We start from the raw sequence: 17,865 nt of genomic DNA, 5'->3' as shown, positions 1-17,865 counted from the left end.
AAACACACCTCATGCTACGACCCACGCATCTCCGGCCTTTCTAATGATGGGACGACAGCTGCGCACTTGCTTTGATCTGCTGAAACCTTCTGAACCCCGACAAATTGTGCAACATCAGCAGCAATATCAAGTCATCAGACGGGCACCCAGAGCAAAAGACCGAACCTTTAGCCCGGGACAGCCAGTTTTGGCTCGGAATTATACTTCCAGAGCTAAATGGGTTCCGGCCACAGTCATCACTCAAACAGGACCTGTTTCCTATACAGTCTGGACTGCAGAGAATCTTACCTGGCGGCGACATGTAGATCAGCTGTTGCCAGGTCATGCCAGTCCTCAGGACCCATCTGCAGTTGAGGGGTCTGACTTCACCTCTTCTGGTGAGGGACCGAATCACGATTCACCTGTTTCTGACTGTTCTCCTCCATTACTGCCGGCGGCTGAGATACCCCTTTGCCCAGCACGAGCTGATACCACCTCCTCACCTGTTCGTGCTGCGGACCCTGAGCCCCTAGTGCTTTTGGGTGCAATAACACCAGAAGTTCGCCGTAATCCACCTAGAGACAGAAGGCCTCCTCATCGGCTGGATCTTTAGCTAGGGCGAACCCACGGTTATGGGGCAAAATAATCCCCAGGGTTTAGCCGGGAATGGAGGCAGTCTACCCTCCTTCTCTAGTTTAGTGTGTGTTTTATTTAGGGAATGTTCTTATTAGGGGGGGAGGAATATGTTGTGTATTTGGTTGTCATGGTTTTTGTTGCTATGGCAACTGAGTTAGATTATTATGGGTTAGCTCAGCCGGTTTCAACCAGCTGAGTGAGCTCTCTGTATATCTGTAAATAAAATGGAGGTTTTGGTTAGCTGCCTGCTCTCTGGCCTCAAGTGATTGCTTCCTACACCGGCTGCCCCAAGGATATAACATGCGCAGCTGGCTCGGGCTATGCAGGGGGAACAGCCAGGGAGGCTCATGGGGCAGGGGCCTGATGAAAAGATCCAGAGGGCCAGGGTGAGGGGCGGGCAGGCAGCACCCTGTCGCAGGATCTGCTCAAGGAAAGCTGGAGAGGCGAGCAATGCTGGGAACCTACAGCTAAAAGCCAGCACTCTGGTTAAATGCCAGGTAATTCCTCCTTCCCCCCCGGGGACCTAAGTGTGCCGAATTAGCAGAAGTAGAGTAGAAGAAGGCATAGGAAGGAAAAGTCTCTGGCTGGAGACAGATCATCCCTCTCTACTCCTTAGTAAAGGGATGAGAAGTAACAAATGCTGTAAATGATGTGGTGTGTGGGTCAGTAAAGGTAAGATAATGTAAATAAACTATGCAGTGATGTTTAACAACTGAAGGTCTCTGAATAGCCTGGGTAGACAGAGAAGGAGTGGGACCTCACCCTTTCATATCCCCTACCTACGGGCATGTCTATGTTACAGCTAGGAATGAGCCTCCCAGCCAGGTAGCCAGACCCACACTAGTGAGGCTCAAGCTAGCATGCTACAGCAATGTAGGGTCTTCTTCAGAATGGATTTCAGCATCTCAGTCCTACGGGTTCAGGTGTGCTTGAGAGCCTGAGCTCCTTCTTCAGCCAGAATATCAACATAATATGTGTAGTATGCTAGCTGAAGCCTTGCTAACATGGACCTGTCTACCCAAACTAGGAGGCTGGCTCCCAGCTGCAGTGTAGAAATACTCAGCAACTGCTCCATTGCACCTTAGCAAGTCTGTCAAGTGACATCTCTCCTCTTCTTGGCTGACCTGCAGCTCCTTAAACTAGGACAGGTTTCCTTATGACCCAGCGAGCTCTGCCACTCCCTATTTCAAGAAGAGCTCTGTGCAAGCTTGAAACCTTATCTCTCTCATGAACAGAAGTACAATAAAAGATATTACCTCTCCCACCTTGACTCCCTATCTCAGACAGTTCTGAATAGAGTTAAGCAGGTCACACTGGAAACTTTAATTACTAATTGCTTAATACTTTAACAGCAATCATCAGACAATGAAGACACAAATTATCTAACACAATTGTGTCATTTGGACACAGCTCAGGGGAAGGGAAGCTCTGCACTGCTCTGGAATAGGCCTAGGGGGAACATACGGATGGCTACGCTCCCTTGTGGAGCACAGTTTGCTATTTCTGTGTACTAGGAAAAGCCTTACCTCCTTTTCACCCCCCTTGCTTCTCTGGGGGCACTTTGTGACCACAGAGTTGTATGGCAGGAGTGGTCAAGGTGCTCCCCCAAGTGATGATGATTGTAATTTGTCCTTACACAGGCAGTGCAAGAAGGGGAAGGCCACACATACATTCATGTACAGGCCAGGCATGTAATCCAGGACAATTAAAACCTTAAACACTATATGGAGACCCAGTCCATAACAACGGAAGTTCATAAACTCTTCTAGAACATAAGAAGAGCTGTACTGAGTCAGACCAATGATCCACCTAGTCCAGTATCCTCTCTTCTGGCAGTGGCCCGTGTTAGGTGCTTCAGAGGGAGTGAACAGAACAGGGCAATTTGTCAAGTGATCCATCCCCTGTCATCCATTCCCAGTTCTAGTATTCTAGCAGTCCTAAAATATCCTATCTGTGAAAGCTCCCCTATGTTAGTGTGCAAAGCCCTCCCATATAGGTGTGTGTGTGTGAAGTTTGGAGTGCTTAAATCTATCCAGTACTCAGAAAGTCGGAAAAGAATCAAACTATTGTAAAATTTAAAACACAGCCGTTCTTTGATAAGTACAAAGGCTTTGGTCTTCCAGTTTCCAAATTCTCAGGAAAAATTCTGCTAAATTACTCTGTGCAAATTTAAAATAGGCTTTCCATGAATACTAAGATATGTGTGTATAAAACTCAATATTTGTGATTACTTGTGAGATTAAAAGGCACTCAAGTGAATATCTGCAGAAAATGCACATAAATGGGACATAAGCCAAGCTAAAGAAGAACCATTCTAAAATTCAAACAAATAAACTAAACCCAAAGCCTAACTAACTATAAAGATGGTGAACTCAGAATTTTTGATGACTCTGTTTCTAGGGGATCTGAATTTAACACTTATTATTAATATCGCTTAATCTTTTTTTTAACGTATAGCTTTAAAAGGATCATAAATTGATCTGTATAGAAAACAAGAACAACCATGTCCTCTTCTAGTGGGAGAGCATAAGTTGTGGGAAAATCACTCTCCTTTTTATAGCATATCTTGTTTGGTTTGGTTTGCTTGATTGTTTTTATTTTTTACAGTTCTTTTGAGAAAAGAAGCATAAACAGGTACACTAAAGTGAGTGAAGAAGGATCTTGTTGGCTGGATGGGATTATCTAAGGGCAGATCAATTTGTTTGGACCCTAACTTCATTTTGGGATCCCCTCTACTCATCCCAGTGGAAAATAATCTGTATTCTAAGCATCCAGTTTTGACGCAGTTCCTTCCTTCCATTTCCAAGTCTCACAGTAAGAAATCATTTTCTCGTTCTCAGTTGAGCAAGAATGTCCCTGTGTCCAACATCACAGCAGCTTTAGTGCTTATTTATGACTACTACAAAACAAGTAGTTAGCCTGGGCCAAAAAGAGATTAAAAAGAATAGCAAACCACTGATCACAACTTTAGCAAGAGAAAAGCAGCTGATTTCCTTAAAATTACTGCATTTCTTCAGCTGTTTCCTGGTCTTCTGATCTAGTTTCTGCTTCTGTATCCTAGTGAAGGGTACATATGAATCAGAATTCTGGAGTCAAATATGCCAAAATGTTTAGGAGCTCAGATGTGAATGCAGACTCTGCAGCTCAATCCTATCTCAAGGCCATTCTTTTTGCTCTCCTATGTAGCTCAATAAGCCCAGAGAGTTTTAAGACAGGAAAAAATTAAGTCTATTTGGGGTCAGTATGGCCGCTTCTCTAGCCCCACAAAGTCCTATCACACTTCCATTTTCTACGCTCCTGGATTCTCTTCCCCGAAAGCCACCTCTCTACCATGCCCTGAAAAGTGTTTTAAGATTTTTCCTTAATTTTCACACTTTGCCAGCTCCTGAGATGCCTATTGAGAACAAAGCTTTCCCCCACCACACCTTTCACTAGACAGATGGGGTGGGAGAGGCCTACAATGCTTGCACGGCATAGTGATAACTCAGCTCTGTTCTTCAGAGGTCTGGTCTGTACTACAGAGTAAGGTTGACATAAGGCAATTTACATCAACCTCCTGTGTAAACTCTACACTAAAATGTAGCTCTCACTGATGCAACTTTCCCACTACACCGACTTAATAACTTCACCTCTGCAAGAAGCGTGGTGCTTTAGTTGATGTAGTTAGGTTGATCCAGTGTCAGTGTAGACACTGCATTGCTTACATCAGCTGTTGCTGCCTTTCAGAAACTATCCCACAATGCCCCACGGTGGCAGTTAAATTGGTGCAAGTGCTCTTGGTGAGGACGTGCACCCCCGACACAAGGAGCACAGTGTGGACGTGTAAAATTGATTCAAATACTGTGGTGGCTGTATGTTGACATAACTTAGGTTGACTTAATTTTGTAGTATAGACTTTCCCAGAGTGTCATCAGGGTCTGTCTTCAGACCAGCTCAGGAAGGACAACTGTGATTAAAGCATGAGACAGAGTCAGGCTTATGTTTTGTTCCTGGCTGTGACACATTCACTTTGTGGCCATGATCTGGTCATTTCCCCTTGCCAGGCTTTGGTTTCCCAAGCTGTAAAATGGGATATTTCCCTACCCCCCAGGAAGGGTTGTGAGCCTTAACTTATTCTTGAGAGCCTCAGATAGAAGGCATTGTAGAAGTACAAAATATTACGGAGCTCCTCTACCTCTCACCAAACTGGCACACAAAAATAGAATGTAGCTGTGGCAGCTGGAGTGGTGGGAGGGGCTAGCTGCCCCAAGCACATACCTAGCATCTCTGATGGACACATACTCAGTGTAGCTAGCCACTCCGCCACTCACACTCCTCTGGCTTAACTGCCTTCAGCATGCTGGGTTGATGGGAGCTAAAGCAGGTATGTCCCTCTGAGCTGGGAATCATAGCCCCCAGCTCTGTGTGTGTAGACCAGGGGTTCTTAAACTGTGGGTCAGGACCCCAAAGTGGGTCACAACCCCATTTTAATGGGGTTGCCAAGGCTGGTGTTAGACATACTGGGGTCCAGGGCCCAAGCCCCACTGCCTGGGGCTGAAGCCAAAGCCCGAGGCCCTCCCCTCCCCCCACCCAGGGCAGAAGCCCTTGGGCTCCAGCTTTGCCCCCACCCCTCCCCCCACACACACACACACTCTGGGTGGTGGGGATCAGGCGGGATTAGGCTTTGGTCCCCCTCCTGGGGTCATGTAGTAATTTTTGTTGTCAGAAGGGGATCACAGTGCAATGAAGTTTGAGAACCTCTGGTAGACATATCCTGTGTGCCTGTGCATTCTACCCAAGCTGTTACATCAGAGATGGCATCAATACTGGGTGTTGTTCCAGTCCCTGGGGTGGTTCCCCTGGAACTTATCAGTCACTGACCACAAGTTGTTGAAGCAGTGGTGGTAAAACTGAATTCACACTGGGATATAGATATCTCCCCTGTTCCAGATAAATATGCCCTTTCTGAATACAGCACAGCCTGTAGTCAGGCTTCCTACTGACACCAGTAGATAGCTGGAAAAGGTAACAGAGGGTGAAATGCTAGCTGGAGAAGGGGAAGGAAGTGGTAGGATGGAAGGGGAAGTGGTGTCGAGAGAGAGTAAAGGTGGATAGAAAAGATGGTTCTAATATCCTGTGAAGATGTCCGCCATAATTTTTCCTCACAGTTTTTATATCCATTTGCGGAATTAATTTTGTTATGTGCACCAATATGGAGGTGATGTGTGGTGGAGATGGGGCCGAGGGGTTCAGAGTGTGGGAGGGGGCTCAGGGCTGGGGCAGAGGGATGGGGTTCATGAGCGTGAGGGCTCTGGCTGGGGGTACAGGCTCTGGGGTGGGGCCTGGGATGAGGGGTTTGGGGTGCAGTCTGCTCTGCCCTCTCTCTCCACAGCAGCCCGTGTCCGGGGGAGAGAGGTGCCTCTCCCCACCACAGCCCTGCACACCTCAACTTGCTCCCTGCCCACCCCTACCTCTGGCCTCTCCAGGCCCCTGTGACTGTATGCCTGAGTGGCCCTTGATAGCCAGCTGTGTGGCTGTGCGGCCATGCAGTTTAGAGGGAACTTAGGTCCATCCTTTCCTTTAGACTGCTAAACAGGGCTTTGTAACATCCAAAAAAGCTGCTTTCAGAAAATACATTCCAGGTCTTTCTCTGGGTAGGCTATGACAGAAGTTTAATCAGTACTGCCAGGGTACCTGTGCAATGCAGTTGTGATCAATAAAGCCCAGAGTGTGATAAATAAATGTCATGTCTCAGTGCTGGAATGCAATGCCATTCTATTAATCAGAAACAAGCTATGGAGAAGAGCAGATGGAGTGATGTGAGCTAAATGGATATTCCCTGACCTCTGCAGGAATATCTTGCTTTTCTAAGAGAAAGAAGGGGCATAAAGTCATCCTCTCAGCTCCACTGACAGAAGAGTGCAGGACCGACTCTGGGCACCAGAAAACCAAGCATGTGCTTGGGGAGGCACAATTTTAGGGGCAGCATTCCAGCCACCTTTTTTTTTTTTTCTTTTTGCTTCGGTAGTCATGCTCTCAATTTTTTTTGTTTTTTTGTTTTTTGCTTGAGGCAGAAAAAAATCTAGAGCCAGCGCCGGAAAAGTGACACTAAAATCACTGATGTTTCCAAAACTGACTCATCCTGCCAATAAATTGAGACTCTGAGATCAACTCCTGGAGTGCTGGCCTTCCCAGAGCCACACTGAGTACCATAGCTAGGGTCAATAGCAAAGCAGCAGGTGTTGTACAGCTATTTCATTAGCTTCATCAGGAAGGAGAGACTTTCATTATTTCAAAACTAATTATAATTTCTTGCATCAAAATAACTTTTAATGGGTGCTAACACACCTTGAAATTGTGTAACTGAGGTACTGGCAGAAGGTGTGGCCATTACGCCAGGCATTGAGCAAATTAATAATATTTGCACTGATAACAGGGGATAATCCAGTATCCAGTGGTTACAGCAGAAGAAAGTAACTATATACAAATGGCACCACCTTATTCACTGTATTGTGTCTATGCCTGACATGGCTGATTTTACTCTACTTGGTGCTTACAAAGCAAGCTGTGGAAGAGCAAACTGGATGCTTTCCTGGCTCATGCACCATCCTCAAGTGCCAGTTGAGCTCAGCTTGCAGAATCTCTATTTGCAGAGATTGTCGTGAAGCTGGAAAAGCATAGATGGATTTTGAGATCTCTGGTTCATTTTGTGGTAGTTACAGAACTAATCTCTTGACTTTTAAATGGAGTTACACCAGGGCTGATTGTTCCTCAGGGAGGGTAAAGGTGGGACTCCATAATGTGGAATGGGGTGCTGTGTGCTTTAGGGCTGGGTCTTTTGTTGGTTGGTTGGATTCTTTAAGAATGTTGCCCAGGATTAGAGATGGACTCGCAATAGATTCCTGAATCCAAACACACCTGAAGTTGGGAGGATACACAAAATCTGAACCTAGATGCAAATTATACACATTACTTATCTTTATAACGGATTGAACCCAACACTCTTAATCTGAACACCAAACACTTGTGTTTATGTTGTGTGTTTGAAAGCAAACTCTAGATCCTAATCCTGTGTTTTAACCCCATCTCAAATCACAATATAGCCTCACTATAAAATCAGCTGTTTCAGTTTGCTCATCTCTATGGCCTGTGATAAAGAGGAGGTCAGACTGGATGATCACAATGGTCCCTTCTGGCCTTGGAATCTATGAAATGTATTATGAAAAAGTCACATGGGCACTGTGTTTATTAACTATATGCAACATGCAAGCCTTCTGGTGCATTAAAGACAATTAGAGGGCTCACAAACTATTTAAAGGGATAGTACCCTATTTTTTTAAAATTATAGGCTGTGATTTTGAGTGCCCAATTTGAGAAACATGATTTTTCAGAGGGCCTCAGTACCTGAAACTTCTGTTGAGGTAAGCAGAATTGAGTGTTTAACATCTCTTGAAATCAGGTTTGTAGTCGCAAGTTGGACACCCAGAATGATTGGCCACTCTTGACAATTTTGGCCTTAGAATGAATAAGGCAAAAATTATCCAGCCAGGGTATCTATTTTGGCACCTAAATGAAGTGCCTGCTTTTTTTAGGTGCTGAGCACCTTCAGATTTCTTTGATTCTGAAAGCCTACTTGTAGGCACCAGCAGCTCTCCAAGCAACCTGCTATTTAGGACACTACCTAAAAAATTCTGGAGCTGCCAGTTACGATAAATATATTTCTTTTCCACACCCCAGCAAAGAAAACAGGATTTTGCTTCAACACAGACTGAGGCTGTATATTGTGTACGAGTCACAGCTCATAGCCATTTCATCACAGACGGAGAACAGACCAATGAATTTTTGGACTCATTAACACATGATTCACAAAAAGCAATCCATTAGAAGGGTGTAGAAAAATATTTTCTGACATATGAAGGGTGCCATGTTGCAGATCTTCCTGGCTGAGTCAGACAAGTTTTGCCTTGAGGTGTAGAAAGTGTTTGCAAGAAAGAAGTTTGCACAAGGCAAGAGTAGAGGGACTTCATTTTTGCCTTAAACCAAGGGATAGGTTTAATCAGTGACCCTCAAAGGCATATTGTCACAAGGAAAAAAATAGTAATTTCTTGAAGAAGGGAAATTCTGAAAAATTTCAATTTGGAAACATTGATAATGTCAAATAATTTTGTTTAAAAAATGTCAAAATATTATAATATAAATTATATATAATAAATTTAAAATTAACATGTAATTATACTATAAAAATTGAAACAAAATTAATCAAAGTGATAAAGTTGAAACAAAACATTTTATCTCATCAAAATGAAACACTAATATTATCAAACTGAAATAAGAAAGTCAACAGTTTGTTCTAACTTTTTCACACTGAACATTTCCTCAACATTCCTGCAAAATGATTCAATCAAAACTGAATTTTCCAACACAAAACTGTTATGCTGAAATTTTTTCAAACAGTTTTATTGAATGTGCTCTCAGGCTTCTCACAGGTTTTTCCAGAGGGTCTGGTTGGAGGAGGGTGTGATGCTGCCAAACCAGGAGCCAGCTCATGCCAATGCCCCAGCCTCACTGAATGTTTGCAAATGCATAGCCAGGCCAATTCACTTGTGTTTTAGTCTAGATCAAAATTATGATTAAATGTATGAGAGTGTATTTGGTGTTTAATCTTCAAGAAAACTAAAGGGATGTTACTTGCATTGTTTTCATTTTTCTGTATCCCATTATAATGTAATAGCAAACATTTACTCCTGTAAATGAATAATCCGTTGGATGAGAAAGAAGCCTTGTGGAATGTAAATGAAGAACTTGAACAGCAAAGTGCTAATTTCAAAGTAGATGGTCATTGTGTGGGATGACTGGAGGTCAAACACTCTAAATTCATCCCTCACTCTTCCTTAAGAGGAAAAGCTCACATGGGTAGTGGCCCTGTCAGTTTGTTTTCTGTGAGAAGAAGCCGTAAGTCTGGATTCAGGGAAAGAACCTTCCTCTCTGGACTGTTTGGACTCTTACAGGGAAATGTACCAGATGCAAAGCAGAGATCCCCAGAAACACAGGCCATGGGCACTGATGCATGGTGGTCCCACTTATTCTCTGCCTGTGGCGCATATTAGGTTAGACCCCTGATGGCTGTAATACTTTGGTGTTGTTTCAATTGTTGGGTTCAGTGTGTGGGTGCTGAGTTGTACTGGTGGCCTGTGATGTACAGAAGATCAGACTAGATGATCTGGTGGTCCCTTCTGACCTTAAACTCTATGAAACACCATGGTTGCAAATTCAGTTTGTAGGGCCTTAAAAAGTAAATAAATGAAGAGTTGCCTTTCTTCCATCCTTATGTGTTTGAGTCACCTTTTAAAAAAATGAAGGTCGTTTGGGATTTTCTTCCCTTTTCTTGTTGAGTTTAACCACACCCCTTGTGCATGTTATCATTATCATCCACCATTCCAGGCCTATGACATAGCAGTGTTGTGGGAGCTTTGTGTCCTGATGGAGCAAACAAGCACTTCAGCAATGAAACATGTTAACAAGCTGGAGCATTAAGGAATCTTCAGCTGATGACAAGCCCTTTTGCAGAGAAAATCAGAGAGGCAAGCACAAGTGAAACATCAAGAGAATCAGGAAGTGGCTTAGCTTGTAAAAATGAATTCAGTGGCAACACAGGAACTTCCCTAAATTACATTTATGAAGCAACACCTGAAAGGGTGTGAAGAAAGGCAGGATAAAGAGAAATTAATCTATGCAAATTTTTTCTTTGTCTTTTCATTGGAATATGAGTGAGGAGGAGGAGACAGCCACGGGCATTTTAAAAGCCAGAACATATGCACTCTCTGTGGGAGAGGTTCACCTTCAACTTTCCCTCTTCATCTCCGTGGACGACAATGTGGTCAAAGATTTTTCTGAGTGTGCTTGTCTTTCATTTGACTTCTGCAAAATCTCATGGGCCGTAAGAGATCACATATTATTTGCTTTTACTATATATATCACATTATTTTTCCATCATTTAATTTGTTCTGGGGGCATTGTTGTATGATGCACTAAGACTTTTGTCTCTGGGAGATTTGGGTTCAAATTGCAGCTGAAGGTGTGGCTGAAATGAATTTGGTGGATGTTTCAGCTCCTTTTCACAAAATTGGTATGAAATCTGATTTGTTTAGTAGAGATCCAGGACTGTAATAACAGGGACTAGTGCAGATGAGAATTGAGGTGCAGCAGCAGAGATTTGGAGGAGGCCTAGGACTAGATAAGCAGACAGCACTGATGGTCAGGTAGGGGGACCAGACGTCCCAACAAAATTGGGACTGTCCCGACTTTGAGGAGTTTGTCCTGCATCCCGACCAGAGTCAGGATGGCATTTGTCCCGATATTTTGTTTCCTGGTCTTTGGCGGCAGTTTGGCGGAGAGTCCTTCAGTCACAGACGGTCTTCGGCGGCATTTCAGCGGCGGGTGCTTCTGTCTTTGGTGGCAAGGTTTTTTACCCACCACTGAAATACCACCGAAGACTGTCCACGACTGAAGGGCTCTCCGCTGAATTGCCGCCGAACTCCTGGACGGGTGAGTGTAAAAAAAAAAAAAAAAATCAACACCCTGTGAAAGTTCATGGGACTTGGGCTCCTAAGCACTTAAGTATTTTTGAAAATGTTACTCCTGGTCTGTTCTCTGAGGATTGTGCAGTCTAAGCCAGGCAAGCTCAGTGAAAGATGAAATCAAGAAAAGAAGTGGGAGGGAAGGGTGGGGCCAGGATTACAACAAAAATATGATGTGATTCATTTTAGGTTGCATGTCCAGTTTCTCAGTTCTGACTTTTATTTTAATGAAAGAACCAAGGGAGCAGGGGAAAGGCTAGCAGCAGAAGCCTAACCAAACAGAGGAGGGGCTTGAAGGGCAAGAGTGAGGATGCCCTGGGAGAGGGAGCCTGTTCTAACCATAAGAGGCAGCATTTAAAAAAAAAGACATAATAGCAGGAGACAAAGTAAGAGGGGTGGGAAGAGGATAGAATGTGATAGAAACAAAAGCTGAGTTGGGTAGTCTCTCCTCCTGGAATAATCAAGCATTGCATGCCAAGACTGAAGTGCATTTCCTGTGTATTATGGCAAATAAGTTGTGACATTTCAGTTCCTTTCTTGATGGAAATGTGCCCAGATCTACCACCACAATTAGCATTAACTGGTACGTTTGTTGATAGTCTCAGAAAATAAGCTCATGGCTGACTAGGCCACAGAAACAGAACTCTCTACCAGGGGATAGTCTGGTGGTTAGGGCACTAGATGCGGACATGGGTTCATTTCCCTGTTCTGCTACAGATTTCCTGTGTGACCTTGGGCAAGTAATTTAGCTTCCCTGTGATTCAGTTCCTCATTTGTAAAATGGAGATAACAGCACTTCCTTCCCTCACAGAGGTGTATAAATCCATTGGACAACATGAGGCGCTCAGATACTATGGTGATGAGGGCCAGATAAGTATGGTACATACCACCCCTCAAGCTGGTCCCTCCAGTTCAGGTTTGAGGTGATGGGGTGTGGAGAATCATCTAATAGTGGAATAGCTTGAGGGACCACACATTGTGCTCACTTAGGGCCTGATCCAAAGCCCATTAAACTGGAGTCTTTCCACTGATTTCAACAAGCTTTTGATCAGGATCCCCAGTAGCCACTTATGGAGAGTCTACACTGGCAATGCTAAAGCACTGCTGCGGCAGCACTTTAATATGGCTTGTGTCATGTCAAAGCCCTGGGAGACAGCTCTCCCAGCACTCTAAAAAAACCACCTCCACGAGGGGCGTAGCTACCAGCACTGGAAACGTCCCGCGCTCAAGGGTGTGTTTTTTCACCCCCTGAGCGAGAAAGTTGCAGCGCTGTAAATTGCCTGTGTAGACAAGCCCTAAGTTTTTCTCCAAATGTATGTTGTTGTGGGTCCTCTCCTTTCTGCTGGCTGACCTGGCTGTTTGGCTTCGTTTATCTGTAGTCAATATGTCCTGATGGTCCCTTCGGTGCTGCAGAGCATCTCTCCGCAGAGACTGTGTGTACAGCTCTACAACCTCAGTGAGCCACTGTCCCTGAATGTTCACTTGGAATATCATGGCATCAATACCACGCTGTTTGAGGAATCTGTGACAGAAAATAATTTCTTCCAATGCAGAGAGTTCAAGGTATTTAATATTTTAATTCAACTAGAGAGAGACAAAGGGGGACGCATCCCTCCTGTGGTCCAAACTGATCCTACTCTTGAAGAACAAGAGGAGAAAGGCTCAAGGAGAATGGAGATGGGAAATGAAAAACAAGACACAAAGTATGTCTACACTGGAGCTGGGGGTGTATGTTTCAGCTCAAGGAGACATACACTAGTTCTGATCAATCTAACACACTAAAAACAGAAGTGTAGCTACAGCAGTACGAGTCGCAGGAGGCTAGAGCCGCCCATAGCACAATCTTGTCTGAACTCCCAGGTACATACTCAGGTGGCTAGCCCCTCCTGCTCTTCATGCAGCTGCAGCTAAACTGCTCTTTTTAGCATGCTAGAGCTGGAAGTTATACCTCCAGTGTCAATGTAGATGTACGCAAAGACAGACTGCAGGGAAAGGAAAAAAAGATTAGAAAATGAGTCTGAGGAAGAAGAAAAATCGATTAGAGTGGGGATTGAGAGAGAGAGAGAGAGAGAGAGATCAGGGAGTGTGTCAGGGGAAGACATTTGACTTTCATCCCAGGGTGTAGGCGGATTTGGCTCAGTCTAACCTATAACCTGTTGGAACACACTAGTCTCCTTTCTCATTACAGTGCAGGGCTGTGGCTAAAAGCCATAGAAGAGCCCATGGTTAGGTGATCCCATACACAGCAGGAGAAGCACTTCAGAACTTCCTAATAGCCTGACAGCCCTGCACATCAATACTGTCAATACATAGTAGTCTTGCGAAACTAGGAAACATTTATGCTAGTTGTTCTGTGTGAGGATTTGACTTGTGTGTGGAGTCTACAGCCTCGGGACAAAACGAGGACCAATCTATAGCACAGACTGTAAGGGGCCGTGGAGCTGGAGGTAGGTAGACACACACAGGCTAGCTTTGGTTGAGCTAGCACACTAAAAATAGCGGTGAGGCTGCAATGGCATAGGCAACAGCTTGGACTAGGGGCCTGAGTACAATCCCAGCTGAGATTCTAGGTCTGTACTTGGGGCAGCTAGCCCCACCCACTGCTTGTATTGCTGTGGCTACATGATTTCTATTGAAGTAGCTCAATCAAAGCTTGTGGTGTACGTTTGCCAGAGCTGGAAATTAGACCTCCAACTGCAGTGTAGACATACTCTTAGAGCTTGTTTTATTGGTAGACAGACAATCTATCATCAAACTCACCGTAAAAAGAACAGGAGTACTTGTGGCACCTTAGAGACTAATACATTTATTTGGGCATAAGCTTTCATGGGCTAAAGCCCACTTCATAGGATGCATGCAGTGGAAAATACAGTAGGAAGATATATATATATATATATATATATATATATATATATATATATATATATATATATATATATACACAGAGAACATAAAACAATGGGTGTCACCATACACACTCTAAGAAGAGTGATCAGTTAAGGTGAAGTGGGTATTCACCCACGAAAGCTCATGCTCCACTACGTCTGTTAGTCTATAAGGTGCCACAGGACTCTTTGCTGCTTTTACAGTTAAGGTGAGCTATTACCAGCAGGAGAGAAAAACCACTTTTTGTAGTGGTAATCAAAATGGTCCCTTTGCAGCAGTTGACAAGAAGGTGTGAGGAACAGTGTGTGTGGGGGGGAGGGGGAAATAGTTTTATTTTGTGTAATGACCCATCTACTCCCAGTCTTTATTTAAGACTAATTTAATGGTGTCCATTTTGCAAATTAATTCCAATTCAGCAGTCTCTCGTTGGAGTCTGGTTTGAAAGTTTTTTTGTTGTAATATTGTGACTCATCGTGACTCACTTAGAGGTCATCACCCTCACTTGGGAATCCATCACATAGACGAACCCTAAAAGACTTTCTGTTTTGGTTTTTTTGTTCTCTCCCAGGCTCCTCTTGCCACCTCTGACCCTTTGGCTTTCATCACTTTCTCTGCCAAAGGCCACACAGTCCACCTGTCAGAGAGAAGGTCAGTGGCAATTCAGAATGTGGACGGCGTTGTCTTCATCCAGACGGACAAACCCATTTACAAACCTGCACAGACAGGTGAATGGGGGCAGGGGTATGAGTTAATTATTGAACTGGGAGTGTCAAGGGGAAAGGGGCAGGAGTTAATTATTGAACTGGGATGTCAGGAGGCAGAGGGGCTAGGATGGAGTATCATTGCTAAGAAGGAGAAGAACTGGAGCAGGATGTCCATAATCAGACCTTGGGATGGTCTCTGGCTGCAGCCCCAGGTAGGGATCATCAAAAGACAGCGGGGAAAAACGCTCATTCATAGAATTTTAATGCATAAATAGCGTTTATATGTTCCTAATTGAATGAATTTCCTCTGAGAGATCTTGTGGCTTTCTAGATTTACAGAAATCCATCACTTCAGGAATATCCAGATCTTTTGTTGGTTATGCTTATCTGAGTCTGAGATTCTGATTCAGTCATCATTTCTACAGGGTGTACAGTACAAAAATAAATAAAGAATAAAGACAGTGAGATGTGTCCAGAAGAGAAAATCAATTCTTCTTCCTACTCTATGGTTTCTATCATTGAACACATGACTGGGTTTTCTTCTACTCTTTTCTTTTGGGGAATGTTCTGATGAAGAGGTGAGTCTTGGAGCATGACCTGAAGAAAGCAAACAGTGAGGGATATTTTTTTCCGATTCATTTAGGAAAGGGTTCCTGTGGTGGGGTTACGACTCACGGGCAAGGCACCTCCTGCTGGTTGTCTCAGGAATTAGCTCTTCCAGCCTGGAGCATCCTCTTCAGGCCAGTGTCTCGCCTGCCGCCGGCCCCCGTGTCCCTCCCAGACTCCGGTGCCCCTTTGCCTTGGGGTTCTGCCCCTGGCAGTGTCCACACACGTTGGGTCTCCCCACCCAGGGCTAGTCGCCACCTAGCCCCCACTCACTGGGGCAGACTGCAGTCTATAAACCACTCATCATCGGCAAGGGGGAGTTGGACCTGCTGCCTTTGCCTGCCCTGGGCTGCACCTCTGCAACCCCAATACTCTTCTCGGCCTTTAGCAAGGCCTGGAGCCTTGGTGGGTTCCAGGCTGGAGCTCCATAGCTCCTCTGGCCTTCCCCCAGCCCTGCTCCACTCTAGGTACCCTGCTCAGCTCCCAGGCAGCCAGGCCTATCTCTCTCCACAGCTAGAGAGAGACTCTTTTACAACTCCTGGACCTCAGCCCTCTTACAGCACTGGGGCATGACCTCAGCTGTGGCTGCTTCCCCCAATCAGCCTAGCTTTTCCCAGCCACAGCCCTCTCCAGCACTGCTTTTAACCCCTTTTCTGCAGGAGTGGGGTAGCCACCCCACTACATTTCCCGAGCTTTGTGAGTGCTGGAGAGGAAGGATGGTCTACTGGTTAGGGTGCTAGTCCTGGATTTGGAAGATGCAGGTTCAGCTCCCTGCTCTGCAACAGACCTCCTGTGTGACGTTGGGCAAGTCACTCAGTCTAGCTGTGCCTCAGTTCCTCATCAGTGGGGATAACAGCACTGCCCTATCTCACAGGGGTGTTGTAAGGATGGATACATTAAAGATTGTAAGGTGCTCTAGTACTATGGTGATTGGGGCCATAGAAGTTCCTAAGGTAGATAGAGAAGGCCCTGCCAGTCCCTCTACATTTCTACCTGGGTGGTTCTTATGGTGATGAAGTTGCTTTCCTCTTTTCAGATGTTTCATATTTTCTGGAAAATACCTTTGGAGCAGAAACCTGTGGTGCTTCTTAATACAAGCATCATTTGTTCTGAAGTTAGGAATAACCTCGTTCAGACATATTTGAAATATCCAAGCATGATTAACGGCCATGCAGTGTTCTACTCACTGCAGGATGGCACCTCCTGCTGGCCATTCTGGGGATTAGCTCTGCACAGCTGATACCCCTTCATGCAGTTGCACCCCATCTCTTCTCCCTCTGTCTGCAGCCTCTCTCTCACGCCAGGAGCAGCTGTTGCCTCTTTGTGACTTGGCCCTCCCTTTCCAGGGTATCAGAGTCTCTTTTTATCCACAGGCTTGGGCAGTCTTTCCATTCCCTGCCCAGCCAGTGCCACTTCCACAGTGGCTGGTAGGGGATCCCAGGTCCATGCTCTACTCCGGGTTCCAGCTCAGGGACCCTCTAATCAGCATCTCAGGTCTGTTCCCTCCTGGACCTTGCTGACTCTTTCCCTGAGCCTTTCCTACCTGTCTGACTTCCACCCCTTCTGGGTTTGGCACCCTCTCAAGCCCTCTCCTCTCAGGATCCAACTGTGGGTTACCTGCCTCTATAGCCTCCAGACACACCTCCCTTCTCACAGGGTGTGACTGCAGCCTACTTCCCTGCAGCCCCTTTCTGCCATCAACTCCCAGGCCTTATAGAAGCCCTGCCTGTTTTCTCACAGGTGAACTTCCTCCTAATTAGCTCCCTCCACACAGACTGAATCTCCCTTCTTTGCTGCTTGATTGGCTGATTAGGCCTGCCTGGCCTAATTCAGCCCTCTCAGAGCCAGTGTGGGGAGTCCAGCCCATCACATTAAGTACAGTTAATTTGTGATTTTATTTCAATGAAGGGTTTTTCATTGTTGCTGTACATCACAATAAAACACATAGCAAATAAAATGATGCATGATAAACAGTTTGAATAGTCCACAATTGATTTAGGGTGGGAAAGTCAATTATTGTCTCTTCTTCCAATGTCGAATAATTTTATCTTTCCACTGCATCAAGACTTAAGTTCAGGATATACAATAACTAATATGTAGGCTAAAATTACCCCTGGTATAATGGAGCAGAAGCTGAGAGATGAATATGACCATGTGTCATATTATTTTTTAGATATATTTGACCCCAGCTGATTCATGTACGAAATAATTTAGTTGATTTTTTTTCACCAGTTAAAATAACATTCAAATACTTTTTGCTTCTCCAATAACTCAAAAGGCTTCTGTGTAACACTTCAAACTTTCCTTCAATGATGTGTCTGAAGAAACTTAGTTTCAAAACATATCTTAGAAAATGGTATTCTGCTGCTAACAGTGTTCATTTTTTTTCTTTCCCCACCACCTCCTTGCTTTTCAGTGATGTTCCGAGTTGTCTCTTTGGATAACAGTTTCAAACCTGTTCAGGAGACGGTGAGTGTGACTGGGAATCAATATTTTTC

At 44.8% G+C, this 17,865-nt stretch overlaps 1 protein-coding gene across 1 annotated transcript in view; it reads left to right on the top strand.

Moving 5' to 3' along the window:
- The first annotated feature begins 10,466 nt into the window (after window positions 1-10,466).
- The window catches only part of LOC123343721 (ovostatin-like), a 57,745-nt gene continuing 50,346 nt past the window's right edge, over window positions 10,467-17,865 (top strand). The window contains exons 1-4 of the mRNA XM_044979005.1: window positions 10,467-10,531; window positions 12,551-12,734; window positions 14,626-14,782; window positions 17,784-17,836. Of these exons, the coding sequence (XP_044834940.1) occupies window positions 10,467-10,531; window positions 12,551-12,734; window positions 14,626-14,782; window positions 17,784-17,836 (459 nt within the window). The remainder of the gene's footprint in view (window positions 10,532-12,550; window positions 12,735-14,625; window positions 14,783-17,783; window positions 17,837-17,865) is intronic.

This window comes from Mauremys mutica, chromosome 1 (genome assembly GCF_020497125.1).
Source record: "Mauremys mutica isolate MM-2020 ecotype Southern chromosome 1, ASM2049712v1, whole genome shotgun sequence".
NCBI classification, from domain to species: domain Eukaryota; kingdom Metazoa; phylum Chordata; order Testudines; family Geoemydidae; genus Mauremys; species Mauremys mutica.
The sequence above is the reverse complement of the archived record's forward strand: the minus strand, read 5'-3'. Positions and strand labels throughout refer to the sequence as shown.